The 19281-nt window shown below is 41.6% G+C and overlaps 1 protein-coding gene across 1 annotated transcript; it reads right to left on the bottom strand.

The window, feature by feature from the left end:
- Nucleotides 1-4835: 4835 nt before the first annotated feature.
- Nucleotides 4836-9730, bottom strand: MGC84386 (protein). Its single transcript, NM_001092795.1, is given in 3 exon segments — nucleotides 4836-6255; nucleotides 6257-6361; nucleotides 9669-9730. Coding segments are annotated over 3 exon segments (1245 nt in total). The 5' UTR covers nucleotides 9674-9730; the 3' UTR covers nucleotides 4836-5120.
- Nucleotides 9731-19281: the final 9551 nt, after the last annotated feature.

Genomic DNA, 19281 nt, shown 5'->3' with positions numbered 1-19281 from the left:
GTGTGGATAAAGCTGGTACATTTATTCCAGACAAGTATATGCACTGTCAGTGTCAATACTGTGTCTACTGACAAGGGGCACCCCATTAACCTGATGCTTGATACAGGTTCAGCTGTTTCTTTGCAAAAGATCCCCTTGTTGCACCTGCCCTGAAACTGGTCAGTTACTTAAAGGATCCAATCCCTGTGCTTGGTTGCTTGCCAGTGACTGTACAATTTGAATCAAATACTGCAAAATGTGACTTTTACATTGTGAATAAGGGTACTGCTATACTTGGGAGGGATCTCTTTACTGCATTAAACCTACAATTAGTTGATGGTCTCATTACTATAGCACCAGTGCCTGCCACACCGCCAGTGTCTAAAATTTCACCACAAAGCAACACTTCACTGGGTTGTGCAAAGAACTTTGTACACAAAGTTAAGTTGAGACCAGATGTAAAACCAGTATGCCAGAAATTGAGGCGATTGCCATACTCTATAAGGGAGACTGTCTCACAGGAACTAAAGAAACTGGCAGAGCAAGATGCGATTGAAAAATCAGAATCCTCTGAATGGGTTTCACTAATTGTTGTAACAATGAAGAAAACTGGAGGTATTCGAATTGTGTGTTGATCTCCGTGAACCTAATAAAGCAGTTGTTATGGACAATCATCCCTTGCCACACATAGAGGAAATATTTTCAGAACTCCGAGGAGCAAAATTCTTTTCCACTCTGGATCTTCAAAGTGCTTGTCAAGTATTACTGCATGAGGAAAGCAGAGACCTCACTGCATTTTTAACTCATGGGGGCAAATTCACTAAGATTCGAAGTTGCGCCAGGCGCAACTTCGCCGCGCTTCGCCGCACTTCGCCAGGCGTAGTTTCGCCAGCGCTCCGCAAATTTACTAAAATCCGAAGTTGCGCACAGGGGTAGCGTAAGTTTGCGAAGTTGCGCTAGCGTTGATTCGCCAAGCGAAGCGAAGTTTCGCTAGTGATGGTTCATTTGCATACGGCGCCAAATTCAAATTTCAATGGAGGAATACGTATCAGCACTACAAATGCCTAGAAAACCTTCAAAACATCAAATAAAAATTTTATTTTGCCCTACACATGTGCCCACTGTATAGGTAAGTTGCCATGAGTCAGGAAATGTAGGGGGGAAGGAGGGGAGCCCCAAAAAAAATTTCGATCTTTTTCAGCCTATTACCCATCATGTAGAAAACACGCCAGCGTTTTTTGGGACTTAGAAAAAATTTTGACTTTTTTTGAAACAATCCCTATCTACTCTATTGCGCGTCGCCTGGTCTGAGGTGGCGAAGGAAGTCTAGCGTAAAAGGTAGCGTTCAGTACACTGCGCGCGTTAGTGAATTTGCGTAGTTACGTCCGTAGCGAAAATTCGCCAGACGTAAGGGTGCGAAGTAACACTAGCGAATCTACGCCAGCATTTGTTAGTGAATTTGCGAAGTAACGAAAAAGCCCAACGCTAGCGAATTGACGCTAGCGTTCGGCGCTTCGGGCGCTTAATGAATTTGCCCCATGGTGGTTTGTTTCGGTTCAAGCATGTACCTTATGGACTGGCTTGTTTTCAAAGACTGATGTCTTCTATACTCCATGGCACACCTGCTGTAGAATGCTACTTGGATGATAAAATTGTCTATGCTCAAACTATTGATCTTCATGACAAGTAGGGATGCACCGAATCCATTTTTTTGGATTCGGCCAAACCCCACAATCCTTGGCTAAAGATTCGGACTAATACCGAACCGAATTTGCATATGCAAATTAGGGGTGGGAAGAGGAAAACATTTTTTCAGCCTTGTTTTGTGACAAAAAGTCATGTGATTTACCTCCCTGCCCCTAATTTGCATATGCAAATTAGGATTCGGTTCACCTTGGCAGAAGGATTTGGCCGAATCCTGAAAAAGGCCAAATCCTGGCCGAATCCTGAACCGAATGCTGGATTCACTGCATCTCTAATGACAAGTACCTAAAAAATGTTTTGAAATGTATTGATTCTGCAGAACTGAAAACTGAAACTTTCCAAATGCCACTTAAGACAAACTCAGCTGTCATTTCTGGGTCATATAATTTCACAAGTATTTCTGCCTGACCCTGGCCATGTCAACGCTGTTACACAAGCACCTACTTCATCTGATTTCCAGACCTTACGAGCTTTCTTAGGTCTTACTTCATGGTATTCTAAGTTTATTCCCAGCTATGCTTCAGTTGTGGAGCCACTTAGAGCACTACTATGTGGAACTTTAAGTCTGGTGTGGTCAGAGTCTGCTCAACATAGCTTTGAAATAGTGAAACAGCTAATTGTGAACAGTCCAGCGCTAGCTTTATTTGATCCTGCACTACCCACTATGGTTACTACAAATGCTTCAGACTATTGCGTTGGTGCAGTTCTCACACAGATCCATGATGATCATACAGAGAAAACTGTTGGATTTGCATCCAGAACACTTACAGAGGCAGCGCGTAAGTATTCAACTTTTGAAAAAGAAGCTCTAGCATGTGTTTGGGCAACAGAAACATGGAGAACCTACCTATGGGGTAGAGAATTTACCTTATGCACTGATCATAGCACTTTAACTAAACTGCTTACAACAAAGTGACTAGGAAGAGCTGGAATGCGTATAGCTAGATGGTCAGCAAGGCTACTGAATTTCAACTACATAATGCAATACAAACCAGGTTTGAAAAATGTTACTGCTGATTGTTTGTCACGTTTACCTTTACCTGCAGCTTCTGATACACTGGATGAGGACATAGAAGTTGTTGCATTAATGGATTTACTATCATCTACAGTTACAGCAGCTGATTTTAAACAAGCTTGCCTCATGTCCAATTCAAGTAAAACGACGGGACATCTTACAAAGCAAAATCCTTTCCTACTATAGGGGGAATATGTGGTGTTTATACAAATGGCCTGTAGATGAACTGTGTTCAAGACTTATACTGTGCATACTTCCTGGACAGCTTAAAAGTGAAACAAAAAGTTACTATTGTGTAATGCCTGCATGAGTCTCTTATAATAAACCACTGTTATACTCTACTCATCCTCGGCTACCTGAAACATAACAAACAGTCCTAGAGTAACGCTAATAAATCACTCTCTTGCATAAAAAGGAACATAAAAATGCCTGATTATAGATCTCTGGGCTGCAGTATTTAAAGAGATACTGTTATGGGATCCTTCAATGTCACAAGATCTCTCTTCTGCTCACATTTGTGACCCAACTGCCTGGTTTTCCACTGATGGGTGTCACCACCTCACAGACCGATCCTTCCTACAACTCTTCATACAGAATTAACGCATTTGAATATTCACATTTGGCCTCTGTGTATGTTTCTGGAGTCAGGGAGGCCACAGAATACTTAGAGGTGCTTGACCTCCATAAATAAGTCATTGCCAGATCTACTCGGTGCTTGTTTTCACAGAGATTAAAGAGGAATGGACAAGGGTAGCAGTGGAGATGGCAAAGGGATGGAGAATGAGTGGGCAGAAAGGGTGTGTTGTGGAGTCACATTTTGAGGAGTATGCTGCCTCTGCCCAGGTTATGCGTCACACCAATATTATTGTGTTAAAGTGTGAATGTGATCCTACTAGTTTCTGATATCTCTTGGTCACTACCCTCCCCATGGCTTTGCCTTAGCAGTATAACTTGTTGAGTTCAAATATATCATACCCTTCTCAGCTATGGTCAGGTGACTGGTGGCTAATAAAAGAGTTTTACTTTGGAAAGCAGCAAATAAGTTGCAGGTAAAACTTTTAACTGAAATTTGATAAGATGTCTTCAAAACTAATAAATCTGCAAATGTGCAGATCCTCTTTGATTCAGTGGACGGATTAAGAGTGTTTTATTGAGCAGTGTTACTTTAAAAACACATCCCTGATATTGCAGGGCTACTGTTCCCAGCCTGCTTTAACCCTTAATGTGATTTTAGCGTGCTGCTAGAAGTTATAGCGCAGCAACATTTAGTTTTGGCAAAATTGTTAAAGACAATCTACATTTGATTAAAAGAGACATATAGGATAAATGAAACCCCCTAATTTTGTGTATACTATATGGTGCTGGTTTTACTTTTGGCCAAAATTAATATTAACTTTAAAAAAAAGTCCCCTTTATTGGAGCTCCTTATAGATCTGCTACGGTCCCGGTTGAGTTTCAAATGAAGAGTGGGTTAAGTCCCTGCCAGAAGCACTGTACGAGGGGTACAGCCAATCACAGCCCCGCAGTCACACAAGCAAAGACAGATTTCAGTTCCCTATCAGGTTAGCCTAGCTGCTGATTGGTTACTATCCTAAAGTGCAGTGTGATAAGTGCTGCCAGCTCCCCTGCACAGCCTGGGAAAGGAGGCAGCAGCAAGTGGAACAGAATGGGCAGGATTGGTAGGGTTTTTGCAGAAACCAGAAACACTACTTTTTAAAGCACATTCATTCTATATCTAAAAGTTTAATGTAATGGCACATTCTTGTTTTTTTACATACTCCTTTAAAAATATAGGCATGCTGTGGTTTCTTAAGTGGTTTGTGACCTGTCTTGAATAGTAATCATGGCTTTTAGAACTTATAATTGAAGGATCTGGTTAAATACCAAATGCTGTAGAAAGTAGTTGCAATTTAATGCATCTCTTACATCAAAAGCTTTATCCAAGATCAAACTGGGGAATCCAGAATGACATTTGTCAAAGCTGATGCCAGTGTCAATTGATCAGAATGTGTTTGACTGTCACATTCATTTCCGAAGTGTATGAGTGCACAGTGCAGCTCCACAGGAGCATGGAGCACCATTACCCATCTTAAGGCCTGTATTGCATGTATTTTACAGTAAGTAATCAAAAACAAGATCCAAACAAGAATATAATGTTTATTATGTTTTGTCTATACAGCACTTCATGACTTTTAGGTAGTATCTTTATATCTTTGTATCTCATTATACCAAGCAGCAGATAGTTCAAGCCCCAAAATGCACTCCTTGTCTAGGCTTTATTTACTAAAAGCACCAATATTGTAGGCTGACATTTAAACGACCCCATGTATCTCAGAAATGGCATCTACTGCACTATTTCTCACTGGGTGCTATTTGCATACAGCCACAACTATAGCATTTAATCACTAGGCAAATATTTCCTTTAGAACGATAGCTTTATTTTAGAGTGAATGCTCTGAGACGCATCTGTTAGGACATTAAGCACATTGCCAACTGCCACACCTGCAGCAACACTGGAATCTCCCTTTATGTTTTGCACCATTTGTTTTAAAGAGATCTCACAACTTGCTCTGTATTCTGTTTGGTCAGGTACCAGCAGGCCTGCTTTGTACTGCGCCGCAGCTTCTTCTTCAGATTTCTTGCAGTGTTTCAGAAAGTTCCCGTAATGCAGATGAATTTGCTGCTTTGCGTTTCCTGGAAGAGCTGAGATTGTCAGGGCTTTTTTATATGTTTCCTCTGCTTTTGGGTACTGATTTGATTTGATATACAGATCAGCTAGATCGGTTAGTGAATCTGTTCTGCTTTGGTCAAGTTTGAGTGCCATTTCAAAGTGAGATTTGCCCTTTTCAGAGAGTTCTTTTATTTTCTCTGTACAGGCAGCACTGTGCTCATTGTGTTCTTCTGCTGTTTTCTTAATTTCATTTATCATTCCTGTATAACACAACCCTAACCCATGGTGGAGAGTGCTTGAATTCGGATTCACACTTACAGCCTTTTCCAGAACAGTATGGGCTTCTTTACTCTTCCCTCTCCTAGTGTAATACACAGCAGCATAGAACAGTAAAGAGGGATTTTTTGGTGCTTGTTCTTGAGCTTGCTCAATATACTTTTTAAAATCAAAGCCTCCCATCTGAAACATTGCTGTTACATATGCAGAAATCCAATCACGATCATCTGAACATCCTTCAAGCACTTTCTCAAAGCATTCCTTTGCTTTCTCACTGTACTGAGTCGAAAACTTTAATAGGGCCCATCCTTTCTCCCCTAAATTCTCTAAATCTGCCCCTTTTGATTCTTGGTAAATAGAATTTATCTTTACAATATAGATCTGGGTTTGTTCATATTCTTTTTGGTGGAAGTTAATCCATGCGTAGTTTGCATAGATCACTACAATATTCCTCTTCTTCCTTGTCTCTGATGAATTTTCTTCACTATTTTCTTTCTCAGCCTTCTGCAAATTGGCAATAGCGTCAGTGTTATCTCTTTTCAAGCATTTCACATAGGCCAGAAGATTATAATGCCAATGTTTAAGGCAATTTGCTTCACCTTCCAGCTCACAGTTTTATTTCTAAGGCTTCAATATCAGTATCCTTTTCCTGTAGCTCCCATGTGAAGTGGCATTTTAGCTGTAGTAACTGAGTCTTCAAGGTGGCCTCTGCTTCACTATCAGAAAAAAAAGAAAACGAACAGGGGAAATGCCCATTAATTAATCAATTCATTAATTAATTTATTCGTTAGTGATAAATTGGGAATCATTTCATAGTTTGGTGCATTTGTTTCCTGTGGATACGCCCTTTCCTGGTACTGTGCACAGGGGGTGTCTCCCCTTGTTACATTAAACAAAGAGAAGCTACAGTATCAGGGTTGTAATTCAGTAGAAGTGTAATAGGGATTTGCCCTATCAGCTTTATTATGTCATATAATTAACACTTTCAGTTCATGTCCTATAAACTTCCGGTGCTGCATCGGTTTCTCTTGGAAAGCACATTATGAGGAACGTAACTCAGTCTCATGGACACCAACCAAATTCACTAGATCTTAGAGTGAGCGGTTGAAGAAATTTAGAGGGAAGAGATTATGTTATGTGCTTTTGTTTGGATGTGCAAACTTTGCTCAATAGCTATATCTTTTATTCTGCAATGTGGAGAACTTGCCCAAACAACACATGATTGCTCTCTCTAGAGAAGTCACAAGGCCAAGTGATCCATGTCAACCCATGCTATGGATTGCTATACCTGGTGCAAAGTCTGTGACTTTTTACTATCCAGTGCTATTTATTTGAGGGATCTGCTAATAATGTTTATTCTGTCATTACATGACATGAACCCTTGTCCCAGACAGTCAAATACAATGGCCACCAAATAATCACCTATTAAAGATTTCAATTCTAAAAAGCAATGAATTCAACTTTCAGGCTGATGCCCACTGTGGGCCTAGTTCTTTCCTAGTTCTTTTCAGAGTGCATTGATCACACACTATCACCAGCCACTTCACATTCACTTGAATGGAAAAGGTGGCTACTGACTACTGCTGACACTTATAGACCATTGGTGGGTAAGCTCAGTAATGGTCCATAGAATCAAGGTTTATAGCAGGAAACAGAGTAGACCTCAACTGGCATAAAACTTGCCACAATTAACGTTGGTGACATCATCAGAACTCTGTCTGTTAATTGGCTCTACAAGTATAACAAGTATAGTTTGTTTGGTATGTTTGTGTGCACAGTGAATCGTACGATCCCAGGGGGCTGCCCTTATTTTTAAATGGCAATTTTCTATTTATGATTACTTAATGGCACATACTACAAAAAAAGTATATTATTATGAAAATGGTTTATTTACATGAAGCAGGGTTTTACATATGAGCAGTTTTATTTATAGAGACCTACATTGTTTGAGGGGTATAGTTTTCCTATAATCACTTTAGTTACATATTATAATGTATCCTTCCATCTATTTTCTGTACAGAAATAAGAAATAGCTGTGAAAGAGGCCAAATTGTTAAGGGCATGGGTCAATTGTGTACACGCGTATGCACACAATTGACCCATGTGCTCCCAATGCGGCTGGGTGGCATGCTGCCCCTAGAATTGTAGCCTTTGTAGCCTCGCTGATGGGAGTTTTCCTATTATCCTGGTGGGCCAGTCCGACACAGCATTTGCATCTCTAACGCATTGATTGGTTTTAAAACACTTTCATAGCAACAAAGAAACAAGCAAGGCAGTTAGGTACTTAAGTACTTAAGTAACATCTCCTAAAAATGATATAAGATATTTGAAGTCATCTTGGATCACTTTTTATAGGTTCGCTGCCTGCAGCCATGTGCTTGTGTGGGCATGCCAAGCTAGAATTGTCTATGTATAGCCCCATCTTATTACCGCTGCCCCCCAAGTTTCCCTCCGCCTCTATATTAGATAGATATATATTGGCCAGTACACCAGGCAGTCAGTTCAGTATCCACCCTGCTGGATCAAAGAGGACTCTTCTTTTAAACTGTTGCCCTGTCCAACTTGCAGGAGTTGAGAAATTGGCTGTAGTTAATTAAACTATACAAATAGGAATATGAAGATTAATTCACTTGCATTGTGGATTGTGTCAGGGATACTGCCCCCCCTAAATTCTCGCAACCATTGCTGTAGGCAGGATAACCCACCAGGTACCCAATATAAATATATTATCCAACATTGGTCTGGAATTAATATGTTGTATTTGTTTACTATAAATGAGTTTTAGATAACATAGTAAGTTAGGCTGAAAAAAGACACACGTCCATCAAGTTATTTGGACATTCATCTTAGATCCAATGAGAATATCTGACATGAAATCTGTACATGCTTTTGCTACTATTCTTAAAAAATATGTACCAGTCTATAAGGAAACAAAGCTGTATCCTCATTACAGGTATGGGATCCATTATCTAGAAACAGTTACTTAGAAAGCTCAGAATTGTGGAAAGGCCCACCCCATAGACTCCATTTTATCTAAATAATCCACATTTTTAAAAATGTTTTCCTTTTTCTCTGCAAAGAATCTAGTACTTGATCCAAGCTAAGATAAAAAGAAATATTCTTATTGGAAGCAAAATAAGCCTATTAGGTTTATTTATGGTCGAATTTCAAGGTGATGGGAGTTTTTTAAACTCCCATCAACTCGAAATTCGAATAAAAAAAGACCAACTGAAATGTATTAAAAAAATTAAATTTTTTAACTACGAGTGAATAGGCTGTGTTCGATCGTTCGAATCGAATTCGGATCGTATTTGATCGAATTCGATTCAAAGTATTTTCAAAAAAAACTTAGATTTTTTAAAGTCCACAAAATGACTCCAAATTCGGATCAAATTTGGACTATTCACTAGTCATAGTACACTAAAATTAGCTCGAAATACACCTGTGTTCAACATGTGTCCAATACATTGCACTTATTCTGTCTATTACTTTAAGTTAGCATTAAAAGCTAATGCTTTTGTTACTTGTAGTTCAGAAAAGTTCAGCTGAAAGTGATTTTATTGTGCACAAAACACATATAATGCATATATCCAATCAGTTATAGGAGGAGAAGCAATTATTTATGTCCTTCCCATTTTAACTGCATTGATAAATTACTTTCTTTTATATATTCAACCTAAAGGTGCAGAGTGTATCCTCTAGATCTCAACAAATTGGTTTTGAGTAAAACAAGGAAGAGTAAGAATTATCATGATCCATTCGTCCCCTACATTTTAATCATATCTTAAACATCAGTGTATTTTTCTCTTTCAAAAGTATGTTTTTCTAGTAATGCTAATCTAAAAAAAAAAGCTTTTCAATATATCTAAGCTTTTCTATACCTGTAGAAAATGGTAACCGAAAGATTATGTATATCTGCTCATTCATGTCTCTCATATAAAATGAACTTTCTATTAGAAAATCTTTAACAGGAATTCACATAACACAGAAGATAATAATGCTGTGCAGTAAGGATACATTTACCTCATTGTGACAACCTTCTTGTCTCAGTAATTTTGAGTGTACTGAACTAAAGATGGTTTGTGTTTGCCAGCTTCTTGCTTACTTATGATTAATTCCGTGCTTTTAAAGGGTGAAAATTATCCATAAAACAATGGATTTGGGTGGACCCAGAAAAGAAATCATTCAGGCAGTTAATACATAAAATATGTAGACAAGCCTTTGTCCTGAGGGGTAATTTAGAATTTGGAGTATTTTAAAGGTCACTGATGTTTTAAATGATGGAATTTTCCATGTTTAGTGCACCTGTGATGGGCCAGAAAGCTGTCGTGGGGGTGACTGGTCTTCATACTGAAGAAGCACTCTTTGTTTCCTGATATAATCCAGTGAGGCTTGAGTAAAAAATAGTTTTCTAGAAAAAAATTACATTAAAGACACATTAGTGTTTGCATTGAGAAGTGTAACAAAATGGTTATGTCTTCAGTAGTTCTTGTTTTTAAGATATCATGCACAGCACAGTGGTCTGAGAATCTATATGAAATCCATTATTTACATCACTGTACAGTTTCATATTCTAAAGGGAAGTTTTATTTGGATAGGTTGAAATTGTAAGTTAATGCTGGCTGGCTCCTCCAGAAAACCTGCTGCCTAGGTCCCTCCTTGGTGCTGATGCCTGACATCATGGCCACTGCCAGGCCAACTAGTATTGGCACTCAAAGCAAAACTACTAAGCCCGGCACCCTGCTTAATCACCACCAATCCACTTGTTCACCTCAGCTCAGTTGGCTTTGGCCCCCTCCATTAACTGGGTGCTGTTCACAAAAACCGGATGTCAGAATGGCTAGCTGCAGTCATTTAAAGAATCCTGTGTGCTGTGTAAACTCCTGCAAACTTAAAAAGACAATGACACTGAACTTAAGGTTTAAAAAAATGGTTTAATAAGAAAATATAAAGGCAAGGGAGATTTTATATGTTCTAGATAGGCGGCATGCAAACGAAGTCTGAGTTCAGGCAATGGGCAGGGCAGGCAGTTGGCAAACGTAACAGAAGAACAGGCACAAGTTCAAGGCTGGAGGCAAACAAGAAGAGGTCCTGCAACCTCAAACTAGGGAACAATTTCGAGAAAAATTGGTCTTTATTTATGAAACTTGAAAGCTAGATATTTATTCTACAAATTTATGGACAAGACTTTTTCATGATGCATTCCAGGTAGACTGTATTCAAACCCTAATAATTCACTTTCTATACAACCTGTAACAGTATTTTATATTGATTTATGAGGACTAGAGATGTCGCGAACTGTTCGCCGGCGAACTTGTTCGCGCGAACATCGGGTGTTCGCGCTCGCCGGAAGTTCGCGAACGTCGCGCGACGTTCGCCATTTTGGGTTCGCCATTGTTGGCGCTTTTTTTTGCCCTCTCACCCCAGACCAGCAGGTACATGGCAGCCAATCAGGAAGCTCTCCCCTGGACCACTCCCCTTCCCTATAAAAACCGAAGCCCTGCAGCGTTTTTTCACTCTGCCTGTGTGTGCTGAAGAGATAGTGTAGGGAGAGAGCTGCTGCCTGTTAGTGATTTCAGGGACAGTTGAAAGTTTGCTGGCTAGTAATCGTTTTGATACTGCTCTGTTATTGGAGGGACAGAAGTCTGCAGGGGTTTGAGGGACATTTAAGCTTAGGTAGCTTTGCTGGCTAGTAATCTACCTTCTACTGCAGTGCTCTGTATGTAGCTGCAGTGGGCAGCTGTCCTGCTTCTGATCTCATCTGCTGACTGCTGCAATAACAGTAGTCCTTGTAAGGACTGCTTTTATTTATTTTTTTGTTGTTTTACTACTACTACTACTACTACTACTATAAGAGCCCAGTGCTATTAGTCTAGCAGTGTTGGGGAGTGGGACTGGTGTGCTAATCTGCTGCTCCTAGTAGTTCAGCAGCACCAACTTTAATTTTTTTTTTAATATTCATTTTTTTTTTATTTTACTTTTTTTTATTTTACTACCGCTGTAGTAGTGTATAAGTTGACCTTTTAGGCATTATTTGCCCTGTAGGCATTATTTGCACACTGTTTTCTTCAACCCGCCATCGAGCTGTGTGACCTTGTTCACATTCTGTCTAAATATCCATAATATTACCGTCTCCAGAAAAAACACCGGAGTCACTTTTTTCAAGCAGCCATAATATATTTTACGTAATCCGTATCCACCGCTGTAGTAGTGTATACGTTGGCCTTGTAGGCATTATTTGCACAGTGTTTTCTTCAACCCGCCATCGAGCTGTGTGACCTTGTTCACATTCTGTCTAAATATCCATAATATTACCGTCTCCAGAAAAAACACCGGAGTCACTTTTTTCAAGCAGCCATAATATATTTTACGTAATCCGTATCCACCGCTGTAGTAGTGTATACGTTGGCCTTGTAGGCATTATTTGCACACTGTTTCTTCAACCCGCCATCGAGCTGTGTGACCTTGTTCCCATTCTGTCTAAATATCCATAATATTACCGTCTCCAGAAAAAACACCGGAGTCATTTTTTCAAGCAGCATTCATATATTTTACGTAATCCGTATCCACCGCTGTAGTAGTGTATACGTTGGCCTTGTAGGCATTATTTGCACACTGTTTTCTTCAACCCGCCATCGAGCTGTGTGACCTTGTTCACATTCTGTCTAAATATCCATAATATTACCGTCTCCAGAAAAAACACCGGAGTCACTTTTTTCAAGCAGCATTCATATATTTTACGTAATCCGTATCCACCGCTGTAGTAGTGTATACGTTGGCCTTGTAGGCATTATTTGCACACTGTTTTCTTCAACCCGCCATCGAGCTGTGTGACCTTGTTCACATTCTGTCTAAATATCCATAATATTACCGTCTCCAGAAAAAACACCGGAGTCACTTTTTTCAAGCAGCCATAATATATTTTACGTAATCCGTATCCACCGCTGTAGTAGTGTATACGTTGACCTTGTAGGCATTATTTGCACAGTGTTTTCTTCAACCCGCCATCGAGCTGTGTGAGCTTGTTCACATTTTGTCTAAATATTGATAATATTATCGTCTCTAGAAAAACCACTTGAGTTACTTTTTTCAAGCAGCATTCATATATTTTACGTAATCCGTATCCACCGCTGTAGTAGTGTATACGTTGACCTTGTAGGCATTATTTGCACAGTGTTTTCTTCAACCCGCCATCGAGCTGTGTGAGCTTGTTCACATTTTGTCTAAATATTGATAATATTATCGTCTCTAGAAAAACCACTTGAGTTACTTTTTTTCAAGCAGCATTCATATATTTTACGTAATCCGTATCCACCGCTGTAGTAGTGTATACGTTGACCTTGTAGGCATTATTTGCACACTGTTTTCTTCAACCCGCCATCGAGCTGTGTGACCTTGTTCACATTTTGTCTAAATATTGATAATATTATCGTCTCTAGAAAAACCACTTGAGTTACTTTTTTTCAAGCAGCATTCATATATTTTACGTAATCCGTATCCACCGCTGTAGTAGTGTATACGTTGACTTTGTAGGCATTATTTGCACAGTGTTTTCTTCAACCCGCCATCTAGCTGTGTGTATTATCGTTTCCAGAAAAACCAACTGAGTTTTTGTTGTTGTTTTTTTAAAAATAATGCCAGGCAAAGGCAGGCCGCCACGCAGAGGCCGTGCTAGGGGCCGTGCTGCTATGCAATCCTGTGGCCCTAGCAAATTGCCCAGTTTTAAAAAGCCAATGACCCTGAACTCCCAAAATGCTGAAGAGGTAGTTGACTGGCTTACACAGCACACCCCATCCTCTACCGTTTCTAACTTTACCACAACATCCTCCTCATCCTCCACTGCTATGGCCACCCCACGTAACACTTCCTCCACCACCGGTGCCCCTTCTTCACTGGGGTCAGAGGAGTTATTTTCCCATGAGTTTCTTGAACTGAGTAATGCGCAACCATTATTGCCAGAAGAAGATGAAGGAGATGAGGACCTTACACCAGATTTAATTCTGGCAGAGAACACGATAGAGATGGACATAATGAGTGATGAGGAGGAGGTCCCCGCTGCTGCTTCCTTCTGTGATGTGTCAGAAGAAATTGATGCATCTGAGGAGAATGATGATGAGGAGATTGATGTTTTGTGGGTGCCTAGTAGAAGAGAGCAAGAGGAGGGTAGTTCAGATGGAGAGACGGAGAGTCAGAGAGGCAGTAGGAGAATAAGACTTAGAAGAAGCAGGGAGGACAGCCCGCAGGGATCAGTAGGGCAACAACATGTATCGGCACCTGTGTTCAGCCGGCCAACGCACCCGCCATTGCCGCCAATACCGCCAACTCCGCCAACTTCTACTGTTACCGCCAGATCGCACACTTCCAAAAAGTCAGCAGTGTGGGATTTTTTTAATGTGTGTGCCTCTGACAAAAGCATTGTAATTTGCAATGAGTGCAGTCAGAAACTGAGCCTTGGTAAGCCCAACAGCCACATAGGTACAACTTCTATGCGAAGGCACATGAGCGGCAAGCACAAAGCACTTTGGGAGCAACACCTCAAAGGCAACAGGCAAACTAAAAGCCACACTCCTTCTGGTCCAGCATCTTACTGCTCTACCTCTGCTCTCCTTGACCCGTCTGAACCACCCTCCACTCCGCCTTCCACCTTGACCACCTGTTCCCATTCCCAGTCATCTGCCACCAGCCAAGTTTCTGTGAAGGCCATGTTTGAGCGTAAGAAGCCAATGTCTGACTGTCACCCCCTTGCCCGGCGTCTGACAGCTGGCTTGTCTGCACTCTTAGCCCGCCCAGCTTTTACCATACCAGCTGGTGGACTCTGAGGCCTTCCGCAAATTTGTAGCAATTGGGACACCGCAGTGGAAGGTACCCAGCCGCAATTTTTTTTCTAAAAAGGGAATACCACACCTGTACCAACATGTGCAGAGCCAAGTTACCGCATCTCTGTCACTTAGTGTTGGGCCAAAGGTCCATATGACTACTGACGCATGGTCCTCCAAGCATGGTCAGGGCAGGTATGTCACCTACACTGCCCACTGGGTGAACTTGGTAATGGCTGGGAAGCAGGGAATGGGTAGCTCAACAACAACAGTGGAGTTGGTGTCACCGCCACGGATTGCACGCGGTTCTGCCACCACCTCTACTCCTCCATCGCTCTCTACCTCGTCTTCTTCTTCTTCTTCTTACTCTGCTGCTGGGTCCTCCTTCTCCTCCTCCACACCTGTGCACCCCCAGCTCCCCCTAGGCTATTCGACGTGCCAGGTACGCCGTTGTCACGCTGTCTTGGGGATGACGTGCCTGGAAAGCAAAAACCATACCGGATCTGTACTCCTGTCATCTCTGCAGTCACAGGCCGATCGGTGGCTGACCCCACACCAACTGCAGATCGGAAAAGTGGTGTGTGACAATGGAAGCAATCTGTTGGCAGCGTTGAGACTAGGCAATTTAACACATGTGCCCTGCATGGCACATGTGTTAAATTTAATAGTCCAACGTTTTGTCTCCAAGTACCCAGGATTCCAGGACGTTCTCACCCAGTCCAGAAAGGTGTCGGCCCATTTCAGACGTTCCTACACAGCCATGGCACGCCTTGCTGACATTCAGCAGCGCTACAACATGCCAGTCAGGCGTTTGATTTCTGACAGCCAGACTCGCTGGAATTCAACGCTCCTTATGTTGGAACGTCTGCTGCAACAACAAAGGGCCGTCAACGAGTACCTTTTTGAACTGGGTGGTAGGACTGGATCTGCACAGCTGGGGATTTTTTTCCCCCGTTACTGGGTGCTTATGCGCGATGCCTGCAGGCTCATGCGACCTTTTGAAGAGGTGACAAATATGGTCAGTCGCACCGAAGGCACCATCAGCGACCTAATACCCTTCGCTTTATTCCTGGAGCGTGCCGTGCGACGAGTGACAGATGAGGCTGTAGACCAGCGTGACGAGGAGCTGGAAGCGCACGATTTCTGGTCGGAATCACCAGAACGAACCCAGGCACATGCTGCAACGCAGGGAGAGGTGCCAGAAGTGGAGTCAGAGGAGGAAGGTGGCTTTGTGGAGGAGGAGGAGGAGGACCAACAGGAGCAGGCTTCCCAGGGGGCTAGTGGTGACCTTTTGGGGACCCCTGGTCTTGTACGTGGCTGGGGGGAGGAGACCGTGGATGATGCAGTCCTTGATAATGAGGAAGCGGAGATGGATAGCTCTGCATCCAACCTTGTGAGAATGGGGTCTTTCATGCTGTCATGCCTGTTGAAGGACCCCCGTATCAAGAGGCTTAAGGAGAAGGACCTGTACTGGGTCGCAACGCTACTAGACCCTCGGTACAAGCATAAAGTGTCAGAAATGTTACCAACATACCACAAGTCCGAAAAGATGCGGCATTTACAAACCAGCCTGCAAAACATGTTGTACAATGCTTTTAAGGGTGATGTCACTTCAGGAACTCATCAACATTCCAGGGGCAGAGGTGCCAGTAATCCTGCCACGAGCACACCTGCAAGGACAAAGCCCTTTGGCCAGTCTGTAACGTCAGACATGCAAATGTTTTTCTGTCCAAGGCAGCGCCACAACCCTTCTGGATCCACCCTCAAAGAACGCCTCGACCGGCAGGTAGCGGACTACCTGGCATTAACTGCAGATATCGACACTCTGAGGAGCGATGAACCCCTGGACTACTGGGTGCGCAGGCTTGATCTGTGGCCAGAGCTGTCACAATTTGCCATGAACCTCTTGTCTTGCCCAGCCTCAAGTGTGCTCTCAGAAAGGACCTTCAGTGCAGCAGGAGGGATTGTAACTGAGAAGAGAACTCGCCTAGGTCACAAAAGTGTCGATTACCTGACCTTTATTAAAATGAATGAGGGGTGGATCTCGGAGGGTTACTGCACGCCGGAAGACTTGTTCTGACTTCTATGCAGCTGTCCTTCTCTTCAAGCCTCATGACTCCACACACAGCTGTCCTTTAGCGTCCTCCTCCTCCCTCCGCCACCGTTACAAACTAGGGTGCAAACCCTACTGGTTTAATTTTTTCTGGCCTCTGTGCTTCAGTGGCTGCGACCAAAAAAATGCCTATTTTCTGCATTTATATGACATAATTTTTCTGGCCTCTGTGCTTCAGTGGCTGCAACCAAAAAATTTATATTTTCAGCATTTATATGGCATAATTTTTCTGTCAACTGTGCTTCAGTGGCTGCGACCAAAAAAATGCATATTTTCTGCATTTATATGGCATAATTTTTCTGGCCTCTGTGCTTCAGTGGCTGCAACCAAAAAAATTACTATTTTCAGCATTTATATGGCATAATTTTTCTGGCAACTGTGCTTCAGTGGCTGCGACCAAAAAAATGCATATTTTCTGCATTTATATGGCATAATTTTTCTGGCCTCTGTGCTTCAGTGGCTGCAACCAAAAAAATTTATATTTTCAGCATTTATATGGCATAATTTTTCTGTCAACTGTGCTTCAGTGGCTGCGACCAAAAAAATGCATATTTTCTGCATTTATATGGCATAATTTTTCTGGCCTCTGTGCTTCAGTGGCTGCAACCAAAAAAATTTATATTTTCAGCATTTATATGGCATAATTTTTCTGGCAACTGTGCTTCAGTGGCTGCGACCAAAAAAATGACTATTTTCAGCATTTATATGGCATATTTTTTCTGGCCTCTGTGCTTCAGTGGCTGTGGCCAAAAAAACTGGCCAGGCCAGAAAAAATATGCCATATAAATGCTGAAAATAGTCATTTTTTGCCATACGTTGACTCAACGTATATGGCAAAAAATGACTATTTTCAGCATTTATGTGGCATATTTTTTCTGGCAACTGTGCTTCAGTGGCGGCAACCAAAAAAACTGGGCAAACAATGTCTACAAGGTCAACGTATGGCGAAAAATTACTATTTTCAGCATTTATATGGCATATTTTTTCTGGCAACTGTGCTTCAGTGGCTGCGTCCAAAAAAACTGGGCAAACAATGTCTACAAGGTCAACGTATGGCGAAAAATGACTATTTTCAGCATTTATATGGCATATTTTTTCTGGCAACTGTGCTTCAGTGGCTGCGTCCAAAAAAACTGGGCAAACAATGCCTACAAGGTCAACGTATGGCAGTTGTTTAAAGAGAACAGTAGATTACTAGCCAGCAAAGCTACCTAAGCTAAAATGTCCCTCAAATCCCTGCAGACTTCTGTCCCTCCAATACAGAGCAGTATCAAGCAGATTACTAGCCAGCAAACTTACTATCATCTGTCCCTGAAATCACTAACAGCTCTCCCCCTACACTATCTCTTCCAAGCACACACAGGCAGATTTTTCAGATACATTTTTGCCCTTGATCCCCCTCTGGCATGCCACTGTCCAGGTCGTTGCACCCTTTAAACAACTTTAAAATCATTTTTCTGGCCAGAAATGTCTTTTCTAGATGTTAAAGTTCGCCTTCCCATTGAAGTCTATGGGGTTCGCGAACCGTTCGCGAACCGCTCGCATTTTTGCGCAAGTTCGCGAATATGTTCGCGAACTTTTTTTCCGACGTTCGCTACATCCCTAATGAGGACCACCCTTCATTCTGTTTTCGAGAGAGCTGACATGTTTCATCGTACTTTATGTTATATTACTTCATTTGGTTGTGCTACAGTATATTGATATTTGTTTGGATCTTATGCGTGATCTCTGAAGATCACATACTTTTCATGAAAGATTCTGTATGTATCTTTAAATGTAGTCTGCTTTTTACTTCTATTGTTTATGTTAAACTGATGAAAACATTTTAAATACAAAATACAAGCAGAAATCCAAATAACAGGGAAGACAAAATATGAGGGAATAAGGGCAGGGCAGAAATAGACTCACAAATCTCAGGATACTCGGATAGGAACTCAGGATAGAACAGAAACTCAGAAGGCTTGGTATTACAAAAGAGCAAAATGATTCAGCACAGGTAATAGGAAGAGGCAGGCTTAAATAGCTCCTTATTTGGGCTATTGACTGCAGCAGGATCATCGGTGGTGTCAGCCATGGCAAAACAGACAGGGAGTAAATTCATTCATTCTGACCACAGCACCCAAAGCAAAAGGCATCCTGTGACTCAATAGCAAGTCCCATGTTCTGATAACTAATTGCAGTCTTTACCTGACCAAATCCAACAACCCTTTTGCCTTGGACTCAAGACTGGGGAACCCTTACGTTATCAGATATAGAGAGCAACCCTATAGGTATAGGGTTAAACCAAACCCTTATCTTACTGTACTGTATGCTAACCCTACATATTACTACATGTATATCCCTTTGCTTGTAGCTCTGCTTTACAACATTGTCACCTCACCATTCAGTGAAGAGTTCTCCTATTATCTAAGAATGATTCCTTTGTCCCCTCTTAGCTAAGACTGTTTGGCACCTGCAACCTAACCAAAACCCAACCTATACTGTTGCTGCTCATCTCTGCAACTCTATGACCTGCATGTATTTTGATAATGTATACATCTGCAATTAACGTATCTTGCATAATTAATGCTAAACTAATTATTGAGAAAACTAAGCAAATGGTCAAGAAACCATATTCTACAGTAAGTCCTGCCTTATTGTATACAATATAATAACTGAAATTACAAACATTCAACCTCAGAAAACGTTAATGGACATAGTAAGTTGT

This window comes from Xenopus laevis, chromosome 7L, assembly GCF_017654675.1.
Source record: "Xenopus laevis strain J_2021 chromosome 7L, Xenopus_laevis_v10.1, whole genome shotgun sequence".
Classification (NCBI taxonomy): domain Eukaryota; kingdom Metazoa; phylum Chordata; class Amphibia; order Anura; family Pipidae; genus Xenopus; species Xenopus laevis.
Note: the sequence above shows the minus strand (reverse complement) of the source record. Positions and strands in the feature narration are given on the sequence as shown.